At 38.5% G+C, this 20,894-nt stretch overlaps 1 protein-coding gene across 6 annotated transcripts in view; it reads left to right on the top strand.

Moving 5' to 3' along the window:
* ctdp1 (CTD (carboxy-terminal domain, RNA polymerase II, polypeptide A) phosphatase, subunit 1) overlaps positions 1-20,894 on the top strand; it is a 94,007-nt gene that overhangs the window by 27,881 nt on the left and 45,232 nt on the right. For 4 of the 6 annotated variants that reach the window (XR_013904739.1, XM_026155959.2, XM_026155960.2 and 1 more), the window contains exon 12: positions 12,758-12,981. The exons of 1 other annotated variant lie outside the window; for it this stretch is intronic. Coding sequence is in view for 4 of the 5 variants with exons in the window: in XM_026155959.2 (XP_026011744.2) it covers positions 12,758-12,981 (224 nt within the window). In the remaining variant the exon portion in view is untranslated. Of the gene's footprint in view, positions 1-12,757; positions 12,982-13,310; positions 13,488-20,894 lie in introns of those variants that run through there. One more of the 6 variants, XM_080296390.1, reaches the window with a different exon arrangement.

The following is a 20,894-nucleotide window of genomic DNA, read 5'->3' on the forward strand; positions in this document are numbered from 1 at the left end:
TATCGTATCGTGGGATGTATGGTGATTCCCACCTCTACAATTTATCAGACTTGTAGAACTGTAAGGCACGACTGTTTGCTTCTTGCAAGTGAAGCTTAAAGCCTCGTTCACCATGTTTTGCTCTGTAAAGGGGTAGAGAAGTTGACTCAAGTGAAGGGTCCTTTGTAGATGCACTGCATTTCAAATGTCATCCTCTTCGAATTGTTTTGCTAAAGGCCAGTCTGTGACATTCTTAAACACTCTGGATCTTCAGGGGCAGAGGGAAAGAACCACACTTAATTGGCTCAAGTAAGGTACACATTTGAGTCAGTTGGACAGCCTCACATTTAAATGCCAGCAATGGTAACATGGTGGTGTTTGTGTCAGTTTACCTGGAGCAACGTGTGCAGAGCTGCCTGGCAAATAACCGTGTACCAACTGGATGACCTTTCTTTGAAATTGCTGTGCCCTTGATGGCTGCATTTATGACTGGAAATGACTGGAATCGGTTTTGTCTTATTGCTCTCGCTAACATAATGATGTGGAATGTGGACCATCAGTCCTATGTTGGATGTTATTACTGAGACTCTATGCAGTCATCTGCTCCAGGATTCTAAATCAAGTAAATAAATGAGCATGTGGGTATTATAAAGTCAGGCGAGCAATAAGACTGGTTGTTGTTGGAGTAGCATGCTCCCCCACGCACATGGCTCATTAAGTCTAAGACCATAGTGCATTCATCAGTCACTCTTCACCTGCAAGTATTGATCTTGGTCGTATTTCCCAAAATATGATATGCATGGCAAACAAAATTTATTTATTTTTGTTAGAATTAATATAGAAGATGATAATCATAAGAAGAAAGAAAATAAATGTAGAAGAAGCAGGCCGACCATTAGCATCTGTCTGTCTCATTAAAAAAAAAAGAAAAAGAAAAAAGCCCCCTACAGCCAACCGTAATAACACCTGTTTTATCCATTTGGATGGTCTCCCAGGAGAGAGCATTTTAACCCAGTCTCCTGCCAGCAGAGTCATTTGGCACGTGCTGCACCCTGCCACAGCTAATGTGTGCCAAAGAGACATGCAGAATTAGGTATATGAAAGCCTCTGCTGCTCTCTGTGAACAGAGTTAGACCTGTAATTTAAGTTTTAATGTGAACAGCATAGCAGTCCCACCAGTTTCAACATATAGTGTATTAAGACTTGCAATCTGTGAAATTTAATTTGGCCAACAATGAGCGTTTTTGTTGATTTAAAAGCTTAAATGTATTTATTTTCTTTGCAATAAAGTCACAAGTTTACTTTTAATCCAGTGCAAAGCTCCTCTTGGGGTCAGGGTGCCCTAGCTTGATTACTGCTACTTGTCATCATATCAGTTCTCAGATTACATCAGTCCAAGCGTTTACTAATGATTTATGAATGCTACAGAATCTGGAAATACAAGAGGGATAATTGCATTTGATGCTCAGACATGGAGACCTGTCCTGAGCCTTTTGGCATTAGCAAATATGTAGTAGGGGAACTTGGATTTGAGTGGTTGAACGTGTGTTCTTACAGCAATAGCGTATAAATACTCGGAGTGCTTAAATTTAGGTTCATTATGTCTGATGCAAAGATGTGTTTTTAGTTCTGGATATGCAATTAATACATTTACTGGACAGTTTTTGTGATGTCATTTATTTAATTTATTGTAATAAACAACTCAGTTGTTTGTTTGTAATTTGTTTGTGATTTTAGCTCAGTTTGGTGTTTTTAAATGTCAGTCTATTTATACTCACTGAAGGTTTTTAATTCGGGTTGCTGTTTAAGCTCACTTAAAAGACTATTTTAAAAAAAATCTTATACCGTATTTAACTGCTTCATGTTAACTCCTGATAATTGTCTGGCAGTGTTAACAGAAAAACTCAAACGTCCTTCAATTAGCCTCAACTTTATAGAATACTGTCAAACTTTTAAGGACTATTGTCTGACAGAACTAGTTCTTAAGATGTGCTTTGCAACCACATAAAACGTTAGCTGTCTTTAAAGTTATTATGATTGATCACACTCAAAGCTGATTGACAAGCCTCGCATTCTAGAGAAAGATGTGGAAAGTGGAAGATGTGAAATTACTTGAAAACTGCAAAAACAAAGCACATTTTCATGCTAACTGGGCATACACTGATAGCATAGCATTATCCAAACAGAGTTCAATTCTGAAAACGTTTGTGAACAAGAACAGAATGCATTGATTTAGAAATCTCATAAACCCATATTGTCTTCACAGTAGAGCTTAGAAAACATACGTTGGAAGTAAGACAATGTAGCTTTATAAGAAAAGAGTATTAGGTCAAGTTTGAGCGAAGTGAATCTATTCAGATGAAATCATCTACCTATTAAGCTGAGTGTGTGATACGGTCTGTGGTGCTGAATTTGAGTTTCACAACTTTTAAAGAATTTAATTAGAAGACATTAGACTGATCAAATCAGACCAATGCTGCAAACAGGAATCATGCCAACACAACCAGCAAATTATTGCTCCCAGTCACACGAATCCATCATTTAGCCCTTGACCTGAAGCGGGATGAATATTCCATCTGGTCCAGTTTCCATTTGCACCAGTCTTTGGCAGCCTGGCAGAAATCTCTCATTTGGCTGTTGCATAATGTCCACTATTGGTCCACATTAAAAAAAACAAAAAAAAACAACAACAACAAAAAAAAAGAAGCTTCTATTCCTTTCTGAGCAACTTGGTGAAGGTTTTTTTTTTTTTCTAAGGTTAAAAAAACCCCACATCATTGATATAAACACTGAAATCTAAAAAGTAATAACACAAACTGTCACCTGAAGCTACGTGGGGTCTGTTATTTCACAGTAATGTTTTCAGTTCAGCCTTATGCAACTCTCTTCGACTAACCTCAGCTTTTTTAGCATATCTTTTCTGGATAATGGTAAAAAGAAACCAGCGTGTTCCTGTTTACAGAGCCTCTAAAAAGTTCATTCTCAGAAGATTGCTGCATCTTTTCCGTTTGAGCACTTCAGCTTTCCTTTATTTATGAGGAGCAAGCAGAGGATGGGAATGCCCTTGACTCAAAACAATGAGAGCTGGGTTTGTGACCCTGAGCTAATGAACAGCTGCAGGTATGAGTAGATTGGTGTTGGAGTTCTTTGTGCTCCCGATTCACCGGTCCCAATGCATAACATTACTGTTTTTTTTTTTAAATAGCTAGCAATCACAATATCTTCACATCGACTTCTCGTATTCATTTCCATTAATTTCTTTTCCCGATGGTCTCCAGTGAGCATTTTCTCACCCAGCACAAAGCCCTCATCTTCCTCTCCCCACTTTGAACGAGCCATCAACACTCTTACTCCATTCAGCAATCAGCCGTCGGCTCTATTACCACCTCTGACTACCTTTCCGAGATGAAGTCGGTAATTTTGGCAGGGTGTAGCTTATGTAATCCCTCTTCATTGGGACTTTGCTATGAAAAGTTCTCCATGAGCTGCCCTCACGCTGAAAACATGAGCTCCGTGTACACTAACCCAGCATAAACAGAAATTGGTGAGAACAATGATTGCTGATTGGCTGCACAGAAATATGCTGAGCTCCCACTCTGGATTCCTACCTCACACATTGTAGCGCTTGCAGGCATATTGTTTTCTCCTGTGAGTTACCTTAATATAAAGAGAAAGTGATGTTTTTTTAGGTAGGCGAACCAGTCCTACACCAAAACTTTAAGATTTAAGAAAGTTCTTTTCATAGCTAAGCTCTGGGGTACGTACTACTGGATTTTGTCCAGAAAAGTTGTTGGGGTGGTGTGATTCAGTTCAGTTTAATGTACCAGTTGACATAGCGCCATATGTGTGTGCAGGTGTATAAAAAAGATTGCAATTAATTAAATTAATTGAATTATTTGGAGCAGCTACAACGATCAATCAAGAGAAAACAGACACGGTTAATTTGACACTTAATGTAACTGTGTGTTTGTAAAGCTCAGAGCCCAACCAATTTATTGGCTATCTGCTGATCTATCCATTTATTGATGTTGGCTTTTATAGCAGTCAATAAATAGAAAAGGAAAAAAAAAGACATTTTTTACCAAATATCGGGATCAGTCTTAAATATCCGTCAGTCAGATGTTTTTTTTTCCATCGGTGCATCCTCTTTGTGGAGGTCACAATGAAGAGTGGAGGAGAAGAAAGGTGTGCCATTTTTACACAGGTAAAAATTGATTGAATAAGACAAATCTTAGGCATAAAGAATAAATCAGGAAAGATTAAAGAAAATTTTTTTAATGTAATTTTGTTTTAGCTGTTGCGCTTATGTCTGTCCACTAAGGCTCACATTGTCCGTAATAATACCAGTATAAATGTTTACATTGTATAGCAAAGTCGTTGCTATAGCAACACTATGCTTTTTTTGTTCCCTGGTGTGAAAAACAGCCACATATCAGCCTTATGCTTTGTTCCAAAAATTACCAGGGAAAACACTAGCTAGGCAATTTTTCTCTTACTTATTTTTGGTTTAAGGATATATTGCTGTTATTATACTAATATTACTACTATATACTATTATTGCACTATAATGCTGCTGCTGGCAGCTTAAAGCAATAGATTCTCACTTTAAATTAGAAAGTTTGTCATCTGTGACTGCAGCTCTTTGGAATTAATTAATATTGAGTCTATATCACCCACCCCTACTGTCCACTTCTGTTTGGTAATTAAGGTAAGCTAAGTCTTTCATAGTTGTATGTGACTGAGGCTGGTGAGGGAATGCTGCTGTGTTTTTGTTTGTTTTTGCTGCACATTTTGAAAGATCAGTGCCATCTCCTGCTCCTGCAGCAGCAACATTATCTGTTGTCAGTTACACTGGTATGACTACAGACTGGATTGTATACAATACAAAGAGCACCAGTGAGAGTCACAGTAAAGGTATTTTATATGACTGACTCAATGAATAATTTAGTTACCTTATTAAGTACCCATCCAATCATACACACACGTACAACTGTATTAAGCCGTAACGTTTGCCTTGTTCTTTATTCAATTGTATTTTATCTCTAGGTTTTTTTCCAAGCTGTCTTTATGTGTGTGCATAAACAGTTCACGGGAACAGTAGATCTAATAAGATGCATTTTAAGCGTTAGCAAATTTAAGGGTTGTAAGGATCGCTTTTGTTGAGAACAGTGGGGTCCAAATCCAGGCCTCGAGGGCCGGTGCCCTGCAGCTTTTAGATGTGTCCTTGAGCCATCACAGCTGATTTAAATGGCTAAATTACCTCCTCAGCATGTATTGAAGTTCTCCAGAGGCCTGGTAATGAACTAATCATTTGATTCAGGTATGTAGACCCAGGGTGATGTCTAAAACCTGCAGGACACCGGCCCGTGAGGCCTGGAGTTGGCCAAACCTGGTCTAGAAAAAACACAGGGGTCAACTTAAGGCTGCGATGCCCTGAAAAAACACTGGAGAAACCCTGGAGTTCCTAGATCAGCTGGCAAGTCTTTAATGAAAAGGTTAACTGGTTAGTTTGTTCAAGTAGAGCCGTCTGCTGTTGTCTCTTGCTTTTCCTTATCCTGTTGCAGCTGATATTTTGGATAAAAAGTTCAGTAACATTCACAAAGGCCATTTCATTGGCCTCAGTTATTCCTTCACCATTAAAGAGGCACTAAACCACCACTGAAAAAGTTGTCTGTAGTCATGATAAAACCCTTTAATAAAATGTATTTGTATAGAGAGCAGTTGCAAGTCTGCAGCTATTCACCAAGGGTTGTTCTGTTGACAGAAGAGAAAAGGTGTAATTGGCTAGAACGTGTACAGGACCTACATCACACTTGTCTTGTAGTCTGATCTTCACAGAAGGCAGTGATAATTTATTTAGCATCATAATGATTAAGCTGTTGTCTTATTTGGCATTGTGAAATTAATACATGATGGTAATAATAAACTCACAGTAGACCATGCATTTTAAAAAAAATAAATAAAAACATTACGTAGCTCCATAGGTGGAGGAGGTTGATGTATTTCTTGAAAGACTACTCAATTAGGAGCTAATGTGGCTAAAATGAACATCCATCTATGTCAGGTTGTTAAAATTTTTGGGTATTATTCATGTAAGTCTTTGGTATTGATGGATAGAAAAACCTTTATTAAATGCCATCACATATAATAATGGAGACAAAATGACAAATAGCAGTGGACTGTAAAAGACCAGCCTGGTAAGGTGTAAGAGATACTTTATGCAAAGTAAGATGTCAGAGCAGAAATTTGATCAATGGCTGCTAATTTTCTTTAAGCTGACCTCAGCCCAAGCTAATACTCATTCCGCCGGGCAACATCTGTTCAGTGCTCCCCCAAGTAAAGGCTTCTTCTAATTGCTGCCCTTTGTTTGATCATAATTGACTGTCGGCTTATTTCTCAGTATATGAATCTTAAAGTTAAGAGTTAAAAAGCGGAATTTTAGATCTGTGCTTGAGAGACACACAACTCAGACAGTAGCTGAGTCGTTGGTTCTCAAAGGCAACATGTTGGATGTAAAGACCTGACTGACTTTGATTTTAAAGGGTCAGTCGATTAATTGAAGCATCTGCCAGTCAGAAAGCTTTATTGGTTGCTTATGATCAGGTGGTTCTGAGTTCTGCAGGGGTTTTTTTCTCTTCTGATTAATAATTCCAGTATTGATTCTGATTGGCATTTTTGTGGTATAATTACTATGTGTTGCTGCTCCAGCTTTGAACACTGTAGGACCTGCACAGATTGAAAGCAGAAGTGTAAATAAAAGTTTGGCTGATGCCCATTATTAGTAATCAGGGAGATGAAAACAAATGATTGAAGAAATGTTCTTTAAAAAAACCAAACAATTATTTGTCTTGTATGAATAAATGTATTATGGCAGGAAACCTGTCTTTCAGAACAATGCAGCTTAATTCCTAATGATTTCTATATCCTAATGCTTACAAGCTGTAATCTTGAGTAACAGCTGTCATTGTTCTGTTTGTGGTCCTTTTAAATATGCTTTTGTATCCTTTGTGTTTTTAGTGGGTTTTTTTGTTTTTTCCCCACATGTTGCGCCCTGCAGTTTCTTTGTTTTCTTTTTTAAATAAGCCATCAACCTGCCAGAGACTACAAAACAAAAGCTGACATTTTTAGATGGCCCTGAGCGTACATATTAAAAAATGTGAGCTGCTCCTTCATAAATAACATCAACAAACAACAGTCAGCGAAGTCACTGTCAGATATTTTGTGACTCTTTGTTTGTAGATGGGCATCTCTGCATGTGCCTTTTATTAGTTTGCCTTACTTTAGATTTTCCAGCCGATCCAGTTATTGCAAGATTATTTTTGCACAGCTGTACCCTAGTTTTAACCATTTGTCACTGCAACAAGTGCCTTTTTTGGGGGGGGGGCGTATTTTAGTGTTGCTGGGAAGCCATGCATGCCTGTCAGCAATGGACAGAGCACAAATGTGGTGTTGCAACTTGCTAGCTTACATTTGAACTACAACTCTGCAAAGGTAAACTAAATCTAAAGCTCCAAGCTGCTGCTTCAGACTGTGAGCGTGATACTCATTGTTGCTCTGTGCTTTTAAACCGGTATTGATGTCAAGTAACTAATCAAATCACATTTGTAACTCCGAGTATTTTATCATCATTCTGTTAAAAAAGAAAACAAATGCTGAATAGCCACCTCAGCTTTACAGGGCTCAAAGAATTGGATCCAGATGACTCAAATGTCTCGTGAAGTGTTTCTCAACAGGTCGCAGCTGCTTTGGCAGCCTGTGAACGGCCAAAAGAATATTTGCCACAGGTGATCTTCTATTCTGTAAAACACGATACATTTACTGTGGTTTGTCTGCATCTTACGACTGAGTGATAATCAAAACATGTTCTTGTGTCGTTAGTCTGTTTCCTTCACCTCTTCGCCACCTCCCTCGAACACATTTATCATCACAGTCAACTTTGGGAGGGTCAAAAACAAGGCGAACACAATAGTTTAGCAGCAGAGATATTTAGCTGTAAATAGATTCCGTTCCCTGTAATCGCACTTGCACTAAACTTATTCACTCACTACTTCCAGCTTGCAGTGATGAGACCAAAAGCATGCCTCTAAACAAGCTTTGAGGGGGCGTCGTGCTGTGCTTTGAAAAGTTTGACGGTGGGCTCTTTGGTTGGCCTTTGATTATATCCAGGAGAGAAAAAAAAGGAGAAAAATCTGTGGGAAGTTTGCCTTGCTCTTTGTGAGGATTGTTAATGCTTCCGTTTCTGCCAAGGTTGTAAGAACCCTACCTGACAGAGTGAACTGTACATTGGTCTTTGAAAGGAAATGATCAGAAGCCGACGGGGCTTTCTGTACAGTGGCTCCATGGTGAGTAGCAGACAGGAACTGTTCTGATGCACACACAGTACATGTAAGTGTTTTGCTCTTAAATTGATACATACTGTGCTTTTTCCCCTGTCTGTGGAATAAAGACCTGTTTTCTAAGAACCTATACTACTGCTATTCTGCTCTACTGGCATACCTTTTATAATGGTAGAATGTAATATCAATCAGCCATTAGCTTCGTGCCAATGGCTGATTGTTTCAATTCAATTCAATTTTATTTATATAGCGCCAAATCACAACAAAAGTCGCCTCAAAGCGCTTCATAGATATAGAGAAAAACCCAACAATCATATGACCCCCTGTGAGCACTTTGGCGACAGTGGGAAGGAAAAACTCCCTTTTAACAGGAAGAAACCTCCGGCAGAACCAGGCTCAGGGAGGGGCGGGGCCATCTGCTGCGACAAGTTGGAGCAAAAGAAGAAAAACAGGATAAAGACATGCTGTGGAAGAGAGACAGAGATTAATAACAGATATGATCAGTGATCAAATGTTGTTTTGCACATTTATATTACATTGAATCTGCCTTGTTCTAGTTTTGTGTCAGTAACTCTACTTATGGTAGACTGTATTAAAGATATATGTAGCTTCTGGATCTGAAAAGTACCTGAAACCCACTTTCTTTTTATTGGCCATTAGGGGGGTGCGAGGTTTGTGGTTGCAAAGTAATTTTCACTGTGTAGAGATCTCGGATAAAACAGACCTCAGCTCCCTTGCTTAACTAACTTGTAGAGATGCTAGTTTAACGTGTCATAATAATGGAATAATGGGATGGTACTAATGAGGTCACTCAACCCTATTCTTGATGCCAGTATGAGCAGATTTGAAGGTGTTTCATGTGCTGTGATTTGGCAACATTTGTAAGCCAGAGCCTGAGATGTATCACTGAGAGCACAACGCTCCTTCAAAACTTCTTAATAAGCATGCCATTACTCCCTGTTCCATTGTGTTGTGATGTAGGTAGGTCTTACTCATCAAACTGTTGAGCATTTTAGGGTAACTATTGTGCAAATTTGGTACTTGCTAGTTAGCCGAGTAAGTTAGGAGCTGAGATATGCAAGCTAGGCTAACTGGCTCTTTTTTTAGAAGATGGTCTTCGGAAAAAGAGAGCTTGCTAGTTGTAGATTCCAAATGTTGGCACCAAATCTAAGTAGAGTCATTTCGTGTCATTTGAACACCTGTTCAGTTATCAGGAAGAAAGGAGAAATCATGTTTAGTTACAAATTAAGAAAATATTGCTCCATTTTTGGCTTTCTGACACGGGATACTCTGGATATGTTCATGGAAGTTTTCCTTCCCACTGTTACCAAGTGCTTGTCCAAAGGCGGTCATGTGATTGTTAAGTTTTCTCTTTATTATTGTATTTTTTTTAAAGTTTTGATATATAAATAGAATCTAATTGAATGTCCTTTTTGCTAAAGTATTTGGCTGCACAGAGCCTAAGATGGCTGAGCGGTTTGCAGCCTACACAAACATACTCCGATTCAGTCCTCCAAAAATGCAGTTCAATTTGGATGACTTAATGCGTAGATCTAATGCCGATTGGTTGTGAAGTGGAAGGGAACAGAATTCACTACAAACAGCAGAGGTGCAAGAAGCTGCTGTTGGTGCTTTTCATTGCTTTTAAAGTCAGTTTCACTTCAGCTTTTTACCCCTCAGCTATGAAAGGCCGATAGGGTATTGTTGTCACCCTGCCGGGTGAGCAGGCGGGCAGCGTGGACTCCCGAGTTTGTGAATGCAATAACTCGAGAACAAGGCGACGAGGAGTTTGAAATTGTTACCACAGGTATATCTACTAGGAGCCTGAGGAGTAGTATCATTGACTGCCAGTATCTTTGTATATTATAATTTTGTTCTTTTCCACAGCCGGGAAGGACCTCCAGCACATCAACCGTAGTCTTTAGGCTGGTTGTTTGTGACACTGCAGTCTGGTGAAGTGCTTGTTTCCATCAAGGTTAAATATAGTAGCTGCAGTGTCAGAACCTCATATGTGTTGGTTCAAATGTCTGTTTATCATAACTGTAAACCTGAGAATGTTAACTTTATTTAGATGAAATAGCTTTCCTAAGCCAGTTTTTACAAATGTTTTTTACACTGTTCTGCTTTTTAATAAACAGCCCATCTGTCCCTCATATTTTGATTGTAGTAACAGAAAAATAGAACCCATTTAAATCCTTAGCAGCTGCCACAGAGACGAGGCTAAACGATTGTTAGTGTTCGCTTTCATGGTAGATCGTCGTGGGCAGACTGGACTGAGATGATCATATTTTAGAAGGAATTAATGATGAATATTCATTTGTTTTCCTGACAGACATAAAAAGAAAAACTGTTTTATTTGTCTTACACTGCAATTTATTGGTGCCCTAAAGGGTTAAGCTGATTCAAATTTGATTCAGCAAATGGAACACGAGGAACAACCTGACCTCCTTTTTAAAAAATTTTCTTTCTCCATTTTTACATCAGACTTATTACTACTGGCACTTTTACCCTCTACCTTAACCAAGGCACACTGTGTTGTTCATGTAACCACCAACAAAACCTGGTTTGATGTCAGACGTGATCCTGACTTACGCCCCTCTCATTAATCTCACTTTCAGCTTGATGCTTGTTAAGGTCAAAGACTGGACATTTGCTGAGGCTATATTCATTCCTATTGATCTGAAAGCAGCCAGTTGGGTAGTTTGTTGGTCCGTAGCCATTGCCATTATAAATTGAGCAGCTAATACAATAAAGGATTGATGAGCTTTTGTTTTTTGTTGTTGTTTTTTTTAAAATAGTGTAATATTTTTTAATTAACTTTTTGATAAAATTCATCAAAATGGAAATATTAAAATAAAAGTTGACATTTTTACAGGAAGTTTGTATGGCATTGACTGTTTGACAGTGCAACCGTCTCTCTAATTTAATTTAACAAGCCAGGAAATAAACCAATGTTAAACTGTAATCCTTATGAGAGTTATATAGGATAAACAAAGGAAGACATAAAATAAGCAGCACATAATTAGATTATTAATATTATTTTATTTTGTTTATCTTTGAACTAATACAACAGTACCTGCATCAAACATCTGATTCCAGCTTCTTTAATCCCTCCAACTTTAATCACCGTCATTACAGTACAGCATATTACCCAATTATATGGAAAAGGAAAAGTGCTTTCCAGATATAATTACATGCATAATTAGAATCTGTAGTGGATCAACCGAACAGACTAATGTACGAGGTTCTCCTTGATGATAATTTGAACAGGAATTAGTCCTTTAATAGAGCTTTTCATCATCGGAAATTTAATGGCAAACAATGAAATGTGCTAATCTTTACCTTGCTGCAGTACTCTCCAGAGATTTGGGCACCCACTACACTTATTTTCTGTTTCATGTTTTCCTTTTTGGAGTCTCACAGCTCTTAAGAAATTCTTATATATTGTATTTATCTTATATAATGTTGGTGCAGTCCCTCAGTTCTTTCACTTCCTGAAAAAAAAGATTCCTGTAGCTCCTCATCCCCTTTAAGCCAGCTTTCATCTGATTGGCTGCTCCTCAATTTAAAAAAAAAGGTTTAGGCAGGTGATGAGTGAGGCTTCCTGAGCCAGAGCTGTGTACCTGAGATGACCATATTCGTGATAGGCTTCCTGTTTGATATTTCAGAGTCAAGAGTAGAGAGGAAAGTGTCCTGGAAGCCTTTGGCTCACAGCTGTTACAAAGACTGACCTCATTATTACCTTGCTCTTGGTCATGCTTTAATTAGCATAAAGAACTAGTAGTGCATAAGTCTGCGCGCGTGTGTGTGTTTGTGTGTGTGTGTGTGTGTGTGTGTGTGTGTGTGTGTTGGTTAGAGAGAATAGGAAAACACATAAAAATGAGCCAAAGGAAAACATAACATCCTTTGTTAATTTTTGTGGTCTTACATAAAGATCTGAAATTTAAATGAATAAAAGAAAACAACAATTCTTATCATGAAATAAATATTTAAATCCAAATTTATGTGCTGCAGTCATGGGCCTTTCTCTTAGGTATTTTGTTTAGTGTCCTTTATGTCAGTGTTCTCCAGTAATGCACAATGTCTGTAGATGTGTAACTGTTCCTCCGTACCGAATCTTTGGTTGGAATTTGTTAAATGCATTTTCACTGAAAGGCTGAGGGCATAAACAGACATTCTCTCACAGCCATATTCACTAAAGATTCCCAGGATTCAGTGGAGCTTTATGTATTATTTGCCAGATGTTTCTTATAGAAATAAAGACATGTTGATTTAATTTGTATTCCGTGGAGGAAGGGAATTAATGAATCCAATTTGCACTTGAGAGGAGGCCAAAATGCAAAATGAAAAGGGTATTTGTGGCATTTACAGTGTGAATTCATGCTGCTGTTAAAGAAGATAAAAATGTGCTCACAAAGCTCCTTTTAACAAAAATATAATAGGTGGATGACATCTTAGGCGAGGAGAGCGACAACGAGAGTGAGGGCCGAGGGAAGGAGAAGCCAGGTAACGAGGAGATGGAGGATGAAGAGGAGCAGCAGCAACGGCACCAGCAGGCAGGAGCTGGACAGACGGTGGGAAGGAGACTCGGTCCTCAGGCGCTGAGCATCGATGAGAGGCTTCAGACTCCATCCAATGTGGCCAGTCAGTGTCAAAGTGTGGCAAGGTGAGGCACAGAACTTTTTATCTCTTGCCGTTTAACTCCCCCCGCTGCAGCTTTTTGGGCCTCAAACACAGGCATCGTGGGATAGAGGGAAGTCATAAAGTTATTCTAAAGTTACAACCATCTACATGCCAGATATTTACTATTACTGCCCCCCGATGCTTGCACTCACTGTCAGTGATGCTCATCTTGCATAAACATGTCTAGGTGAGAAGTATGCTAAGCTTAAATTATAGTTTAACAAGTCCATAGGGGAATCTTGCAAAATGTACTGTATATTTTCAGGGTCTTATTTCTCCGATGACTATTAACATAACACACCACTTCATCAGCACTACTTTGCTGAAGCCAGACGGTCTGGTCCGTTGCCATGGAGACTAATTCCAAACAGACAGCAGGCGCTCGAAGAGTTCTGAACATATGAGAGTCTCTTATTGCTGAAAAACATGCCGAGTCGTCAGACTGCCAGCGTTTAATCTCACAGGACAAAGTATTTTGCTGTCTTTGGTACATTCAGAGTGTGGATTATTATGAAATTAAGCATTTCTCATTAAAATGCGCTGCAGTCTACAGAAGCATTCTGCCCAAAACTATTTTTTTGATGTATGAAAAGCCTCTCCAAGAGATGGAAATGGCAAGCATGAATTAGACCCAGACAATCTGGTTCCAGATAAGAAAAAAAAATTGTAAAGGTTAAATAATACAGATATCAATCAATAATACAGATATTCCTGGATGTTACAACTTGCACACATATTTTAGGATGGCAGAAGGTAATATAAAACTGCCACAGTTTAGTTTAGGGATGTTTTGGGGTTGTAAATAACCTCTGTCTAAGCATGCACCACATTTGCTAGTCCTCTAAAATAATACTACTACAGATATGAAAGTTGCATTTCATTCATCATGGAATTGTTTTATTTTTGGGATTAATTCCAACACTAAGCTATATTTCTTTCTCTTCATGTGTGCTAACATGGAGTGTGTGCATGTTAACTTGTGTAGCAAAATCCTGTATTGAGTAGATAAGGTTAGCCAATTCATTTAATCGCCTCATTGTGCTAAGTTGTAGTTAGCTGATCGCTAGCAAAAGCATATCTGTGTACAAGTTCTAACTGGCTTAAAGACTTTGACACTTATTGTGTGTCATTTCAAATAGATATGTGAAATAGATCTGTAGCCCGCCAGCTAACACGCAGACAGTTAGCTGAAACATGTTTTGGGTATTTTTGATGATACTGAATTTTTTTTTGTTTTACATACTCAATTTTACATTTCCTTTAATGATGCATCTAATTAATATATTTTAAAATAAAATCAAAAATGCAGTAGATCACTAAAGTCAATCAGTATTCACAGTATGCCATTGCCGTGTTGTCCTAAACAAGCTAAAATTTGCAAATACAGTGTGTGGAGAGTGGCTGCAATGCACACCTGCAGTGGGGAAAATGTAAATGCATAATTTCTACATAGGAATATTGTGATAACGCACCGAGGCCCGAAACTGTGGGTTTTGTTTTTTGTTTTTTTTTGTTGTTTTTTTTAAACCTATATATGGGTGTTGATCTAACTGTGAGGCTTGAGGTGCGCCCTCCTTTCATTTCAAATATTCGTTTCCTTTTGCGTTCTGAATTTCAGGACTCCTGTCATTTGTTCTATTGACTCAAATACAGCGTAGTGTTGTACTGCACCTGTTAGTGCATTTTACCTCTGCCACTCCATATGGTGCTTTTGTTGAGCACCTCTAGTACCTAATGCACCTAGCAATTGTGTATAAGTATTAAATATGTACTTCAGGCCTAAATATTTGTTGTGTTGTATATTATAAAGAAAAGATCTGCTAAGCTAAACTCCAGCTTTGACGAGGTAGACGGAGAAACTCCACAGCTTCCACCCTGAGCTCTTTAGATAATAGCACTAATATTTGACCGTTGCACCTTTTTCTCAAGACTTGGGTTTCCTTGTGTAATTCATCGTTCAGCCTCACTGCTCTGACTGTCAGAGCATAGAATTGAGTATTTTTCTACACTGCATTCACCCAGAAGCCTCTCCTTTTTTCTCCCTATGAATGGTTTTGGCTGTGGCTCAGTATCCATGGTTGCCCAGACATGTCAGTCCATCTGTCACCTGGTCCGACAACTTTGGTTGCCGCTAATGAGTGAAGCCTGAAACGCACTGTCCACAGTGTTGTTTACTGGTTGTTGAAAACCTTTGCAAGTCCACCTCCAGTCTGTGCGGTGGTGCAGAGGAGCAGCACATGATTAAACAGCCTGACACACAAGGGGAAGGGGTGTAAATTTGATTCTGAAAGCAGTGTGGACTGAAATTGGCTGGTAGGTGTTTGGTTCCTTCCATGAAAAGACACCAGCGACAGTCTAATAATATCACCCTGTGCTCACCACTGTGATGCTCTGACAACTGTTTCTGTTTGTAAAGAATATTCAGCTCACAGGTTTTTGTTGTATGAGGTTAAAATTGCACTCAGGAGCGTTGAATTCCTTTCTGTGCGTTTAGCTTGACTGACCACTGTTTCTCTCCAGTTTCCACTGATATTTTACAAGTTAGCCTAGTTAGTTTTCATGTGTAAATAATAGTAAAGTACCACAAAGGAACCAGCATTGTTCTCATATACAAATCATTCACCGTTTAAAACGGCACAGAACAACTTTGAAGCTGAACTGCTTGAAGGTGTCATGTGTTGATTTTAAATCTGAGCTACTGATATTTCTCCTTCTGTAGTTTTTTTTAATTTTCATTTTACTGTTTATAAACATTTATGATGAATTAATGCAAGAAATTAATTCGTGGCAGCTTCTGAGGGTGAAAACTGAAGCCAGCGTCTAAGTCCTGAGACATGCAGTTCTTTGACTTGAGGCTTTCTCCAATAGTCGCGATATCTTTTGGTAAAATAACAAACTTAAAAGAAATAAAATTAATTTAGACTAAACAGAAAATGTAACTTTCACTAACAAAAACACAACAAGCCTTCATTAAGCTGTATCATCTAACCAGTCTGGTATCAGACCACGTTCACAGGTTATCTTTATATTTTAATAGAAACAGCTGGAAACGCGTTCGTCTTTCACTCTACCTGTGCTCACCGTGTCGGTAGCGGCTCCGCCTCTTTGCTCTCGCGGTGTGCAAACAGACTCTGTGTTTTTGTTTATAACTGGAGTCATGTGGGCTGAATGTTGTCAGACTTTTATTCAAACGCTGCTCCTGAATACGTTTGTATTGCAGGTCTGCATTTTGCCTCAGTTGTGGTTGAAACGCTCATGTTTCCATAGTGACAGTTGCACGCTGCAGAGCGTGCATTGACCGAAGCATCGGAGCACAGAATTAGTGTGGAGAATTTTTTATGATTGAATTATTTGAATTAGTCGATGAATCGTTGAAGCCCTACTGTTAACTAACATAAAGAGTGTGACACGTGAAATGGATGCTGACAGAGAACATAGTATGAATACGAAAAATAAGGCTTTAAATTCCCCATAAACCTGTTTAAAAATCATATAGATGTTAATAATCACTGTATGTGCAACTACGTTTGTGCAAAGTTTTATTCAGATTAGTTCATTCGTGAAGGAGGAGATGGGATACATCCAGACGTATACATACATACATACATAAATGCTACAGCTGCTACAATCATGATGGTAAGATTATTATTCTGCCTCCAATTAGTAGTTTGTAAGTTTGTAACATGTTTTTTTTTCTATAAATCCAACAGAATAATAGTTCAGATTTGACAGTACATACGTTGAGTCTTTCTGTTAGCAGGTATTTATTTGCATGTGTAGTAGGAGGCCAAATAAAACACTTTGCATAACACCATTTCTAAAATGTCAAAGATGCAAAGCTGAGCCATTTACTAGAGAGGGGGGAAACATCCTCAGTATCCGCCTCTGACTGTCTACAAGACCCTGTTAATGTAATTTTCCTGTCTGACACAGAAAAGTATTTGATTTTATTGTTGCCCAGTTTAACATTTCTAGAAGAATTCATATAGCGGCTTCCTGTTTTAGAACGGAGTAAGTGGGACCTCTGGTCCTCTGGGAGATGGCTTAATAGTTGCCATTCTGTCAGTCTCCATCCTGGCTCTTCCACTTCCTTGTATTTGGTACAAAACAGGCATACATCTGTTGCTAAGATACTGTAGTGATGCAACTGTCTCTGTTTTGTTCTTGCCATCATTCAGGATCTGCTTCAGCCTTTCTTGTTTCCATTTAAAGTGAAAACAACGCTGCTCTTATTACGGTTCTTTTCAAGCTTCCTGTTCACCAAATTTAGACAGCTAACTGCAGGTAAATAATAACGTCCTGCTTTTATCATATTTTTTTTTTTTAGAAATACACCCTGTAAAGCGGGGAATTTGCACCTACGGCGCCAGCAATTTGTTTCTTAAGAAATAAAGCAGCACTTTTTGTTCTGAGGAGCAAAGCTGACAAAAACTATCTGAGAAAACGCAGTAGATTTATTCAGTTTTGCTGTTTAGTTGCACAAATCATTCCACTTGGATGATTAGATGCTCAGTCTTTTTAAAATGCACTGAAAGATGAACAGCTTGTAAGAATCTCCATTGGGCTGATTCCACTCCCTTGTTTGTTTGTTTGCTGATTTAAAGTGCTTTATTTTGGTGAATCAGCTGTGACTCGGTGCACATTCAGGGCAGCAAGTAATGTGGCACATGCAGGGGATCCGTTGAGATTCTGCTTTGTTGACTGTGCACACAGTACATCACAGTGCATTTTATTGTCTAACTAACTGATGCAAATAGCAGCAAAACTGAAATACAGATGTGGATAAAGAAGAAGCAATAATGTAGAATCAACAATAGACCAGTGAGTTAGTGAGATAAGTTAAATTCACTTTTGTCTGTATACAATACAACAACACTCACCTCAAGGCGCCTTATTGTAAGGTAAAGACTCTACAATAATCCAGAAAAAAAACTGTACAATGAGCATTTGGTGACAGCCGTCTGCTGTGAGCGAATGTGGGTGAGGGGATATTTAACTTTTAGAAGCACAATAATAAATTTAGCAATGTAGCAAAGTAACGTATAAATATTGGAACTTGGTCACAAAAGTTGTTAATCCAGACAGCTTTATGGGTGTATATAATTCATATATGATTTAATACTGTGCTGTTAATTCACTGTAATTGTAGACGTGAGGCATGAGTGGAAAAGCAGAGCCGTGTTGGCCTTGGTGCATCTCTGCTCTCTCTGTGTGTGACAAAGGAGACACCAGGGAGCTGATTTCCTGCTTTATAGCCTGCACCAACAAGAAAGCATCAAATCACAGCTGACATCGGACACGTACAGCAACAACAACGATCAGTCTTCCACAATCTATAACTAATGGACGGATATAAGCTGTAGAGGTCAAACAGATCATTTGTAACATTTGCCTTGTTCTTTTTTTCCTCCTTCTTTATGGGTTTGGAAATTGCTAACAGGAACAGTTGGCTAATAAGACTCATTAGCTAACTTATTAGTTGTAAAACCGAAAGAAATCCATTGTTAGAGTTGAAACAATCATGGTGCCGTAGTTGCTGAATTCACCTGCAACTGACCTGAACTTAAAAGTGAATAGTTTTTTGTTTTCTCACCATCTTTCTTCATGTTTTCAGCTACAATCAAGGATTAGTGTCTTGTGGAAATGGGCTTTAGAAGTTGGTATCTAGTTCAACTATTTATGTTTCCAGGCCACCACCTGTGTCTTTAATACAACTTATTTAACCACAAAATGTTCATGCTAACCCAAGTCCTACATGTCATTGTCTTTAAGGTAAATAAATAGAATTTTGACATTTAAGATGGATAATAATAATAATAAGGAATGATTGCTCACATCAGGAAGTAGGCTATGTACTGTTTCACATAAAGTGATCCAGATAAAGCACTCTTTTCAAATGTTGCGTTAAACAGCTAATAGTAAACATTAAGCTAAGTCTTTGTGCAGAAAATATCAGCTCTCAGATATCCGTCAGCTGCTGCCAAACAAAATTTTTTGAGTTTTACACAGAAGTTTCCACAAAAGTCTTTTCATTGTGTTATGTTTACACTTTATAATTCTTCACATAGTAGAATTAAAAAGACAAGTTTAACTTCAAATCTCAGTAACCTTGGAAAGAGTTGACTATTTTTAATAAACAGTTAACAGGGTCGGGTTGAACAAGGACTCAATATTAGTAAGTATTCTGCAGCAAGAAGTGTAGGAATGACTTATGGATAATCTGGATGCATTTCCTTTTAGAGAGTGTTCCTCTGGGTTGTTGCTGATGTGTTTTGAACAGTTTCATTACTGTCTCCGCGAATTAACTACAGAGCAAAAGGAAGAATTTACTCATCTTGTTCAGTCAAAATCACCCAAACCCCATCTGTCTTAACTTTCTGTGACAACATGAAATGTCTTTAATAAAAGAGTAAGAAAGTCTTTGAAGACAGAGAAAAAAAATCCAGTGGGCTGGTGTTTTTCAGCCCTCCTGGGGATTTGTTGGTGTCATTAGCTGCTGGTCGGGATTGATGTGAAAGATTTTTGATGAGGAGAAACACTCTGACAGATTTAAGATTATACAAGAAGGTTTGAGGTTTTGAGGGTCACTGCGGAAGAGGGATGAACCTGAATTTTTCAAAACTGAATTCAATGGTTTTGAAGCTAGTGCAATTTTGTTAGCAATGAGGTAGCTAGCTTTCACTGCAGCATCACTGCTGTCTCAGCTGTGAGTAAACACAGACTGCTGTTTCTTCAGACCCGCCAACAGTTCATTCACCTTCTCTCTTCTCCGCTGTCCTTGAAAGTTGTCATATTTGTCGGCATGAAGACTCACATAGTGGCGACGGAGGTTATATTCTTTCAGCACTGCAACATGCTGGGAACACACCAAACATACAGCTTTCCCATTCACGTCCGTGAATAAATAGGAGGATGACCATTTTTCTTGGAACACTCTGCACTCCGCATCCACTTTCCTTTTTTTTGACAGAGACATATTGGGGAAATAAGGGTGCCAAAGCACATCGGGTTTAAATTTCGCAGGCAAAACAAAGTAGCTCACAATTGCTATTGCGCCATCCAATGGACACAATTGGAACAGCAGTTAGTTTATTGAAAAATTGATGCTCATTTTTATACTTTACAAAATCATCTCATGGGCCAGATTAAAGCCATTTGCGGGCCTGATCCGGCCCGCGGGCCGGCCGTACGTTTGACACCCCTGCCTTAGTGACTCATGTGGACATGTTGAGGTGATGTCATTAAAATAAAGGAATCTATGTCTGAAAAGTGGCTTGACAGTTGAAACCATGGTTTATATAGGATGTTTCATAAGAACTGCTGCTCATCATTGGCTCACATTGGTATTTTTCTTTTTTTTATAGCATATTGGCATGTCAACATCTTTCAGTTCAAAGCAGGATTTCAGCAGGGTTGCACTGTTGACGTTTTCATTTGTGGAAAATGGAACATTCAGACAAAGGCGAGCAAGATATTAATGTTCTGATTGGCTTCATTCAGACATGATGAGACATTTATTACTGACCTCACACTCAAGAATGATCGGTGTTTAGTCTTGTTTAAGACTGCTTTCTGTAGCCTCTTTAATACATATATGAGAGCACACATGCACATGTTAGGCTGGGACTTACTGTAAAAGTATAACTGGTTAAACTCTGTGGGTTGGGTGCCCTGCATGGAGGTTTCTGTTTTTTTAGATGAAGACACAGGAGTGACAGATTTTTGCCAGATTGAACATGATGTAATGAGCCTTATTAATATGTATTTATTTTTATGTAAAGCAATACAAATGCTATCTAGTTTGACTTGTAAGTTTAATGAAGCCAGCTTTTAAACCAAAATAGTCTTGCAGTCTCTTTGGTTTGTTAATTTGCTATCAGGTGAAAGAACTGGGGC

This window comes from Astatotilapia calliptera, chromosome 22 (genome assembly GCF_964374335.1).
Source record: "Astatotilapia calliptera chromosome 22, fAstCal68.1, whole genome shotgun sequence".
NCBI classification, from domain to species: Eukaryota; Metazoa; Chordata; class Actinopteri; order Cichliformes; family Cichlidae; genus Astatotilapia; species Astatotilapia calliptera.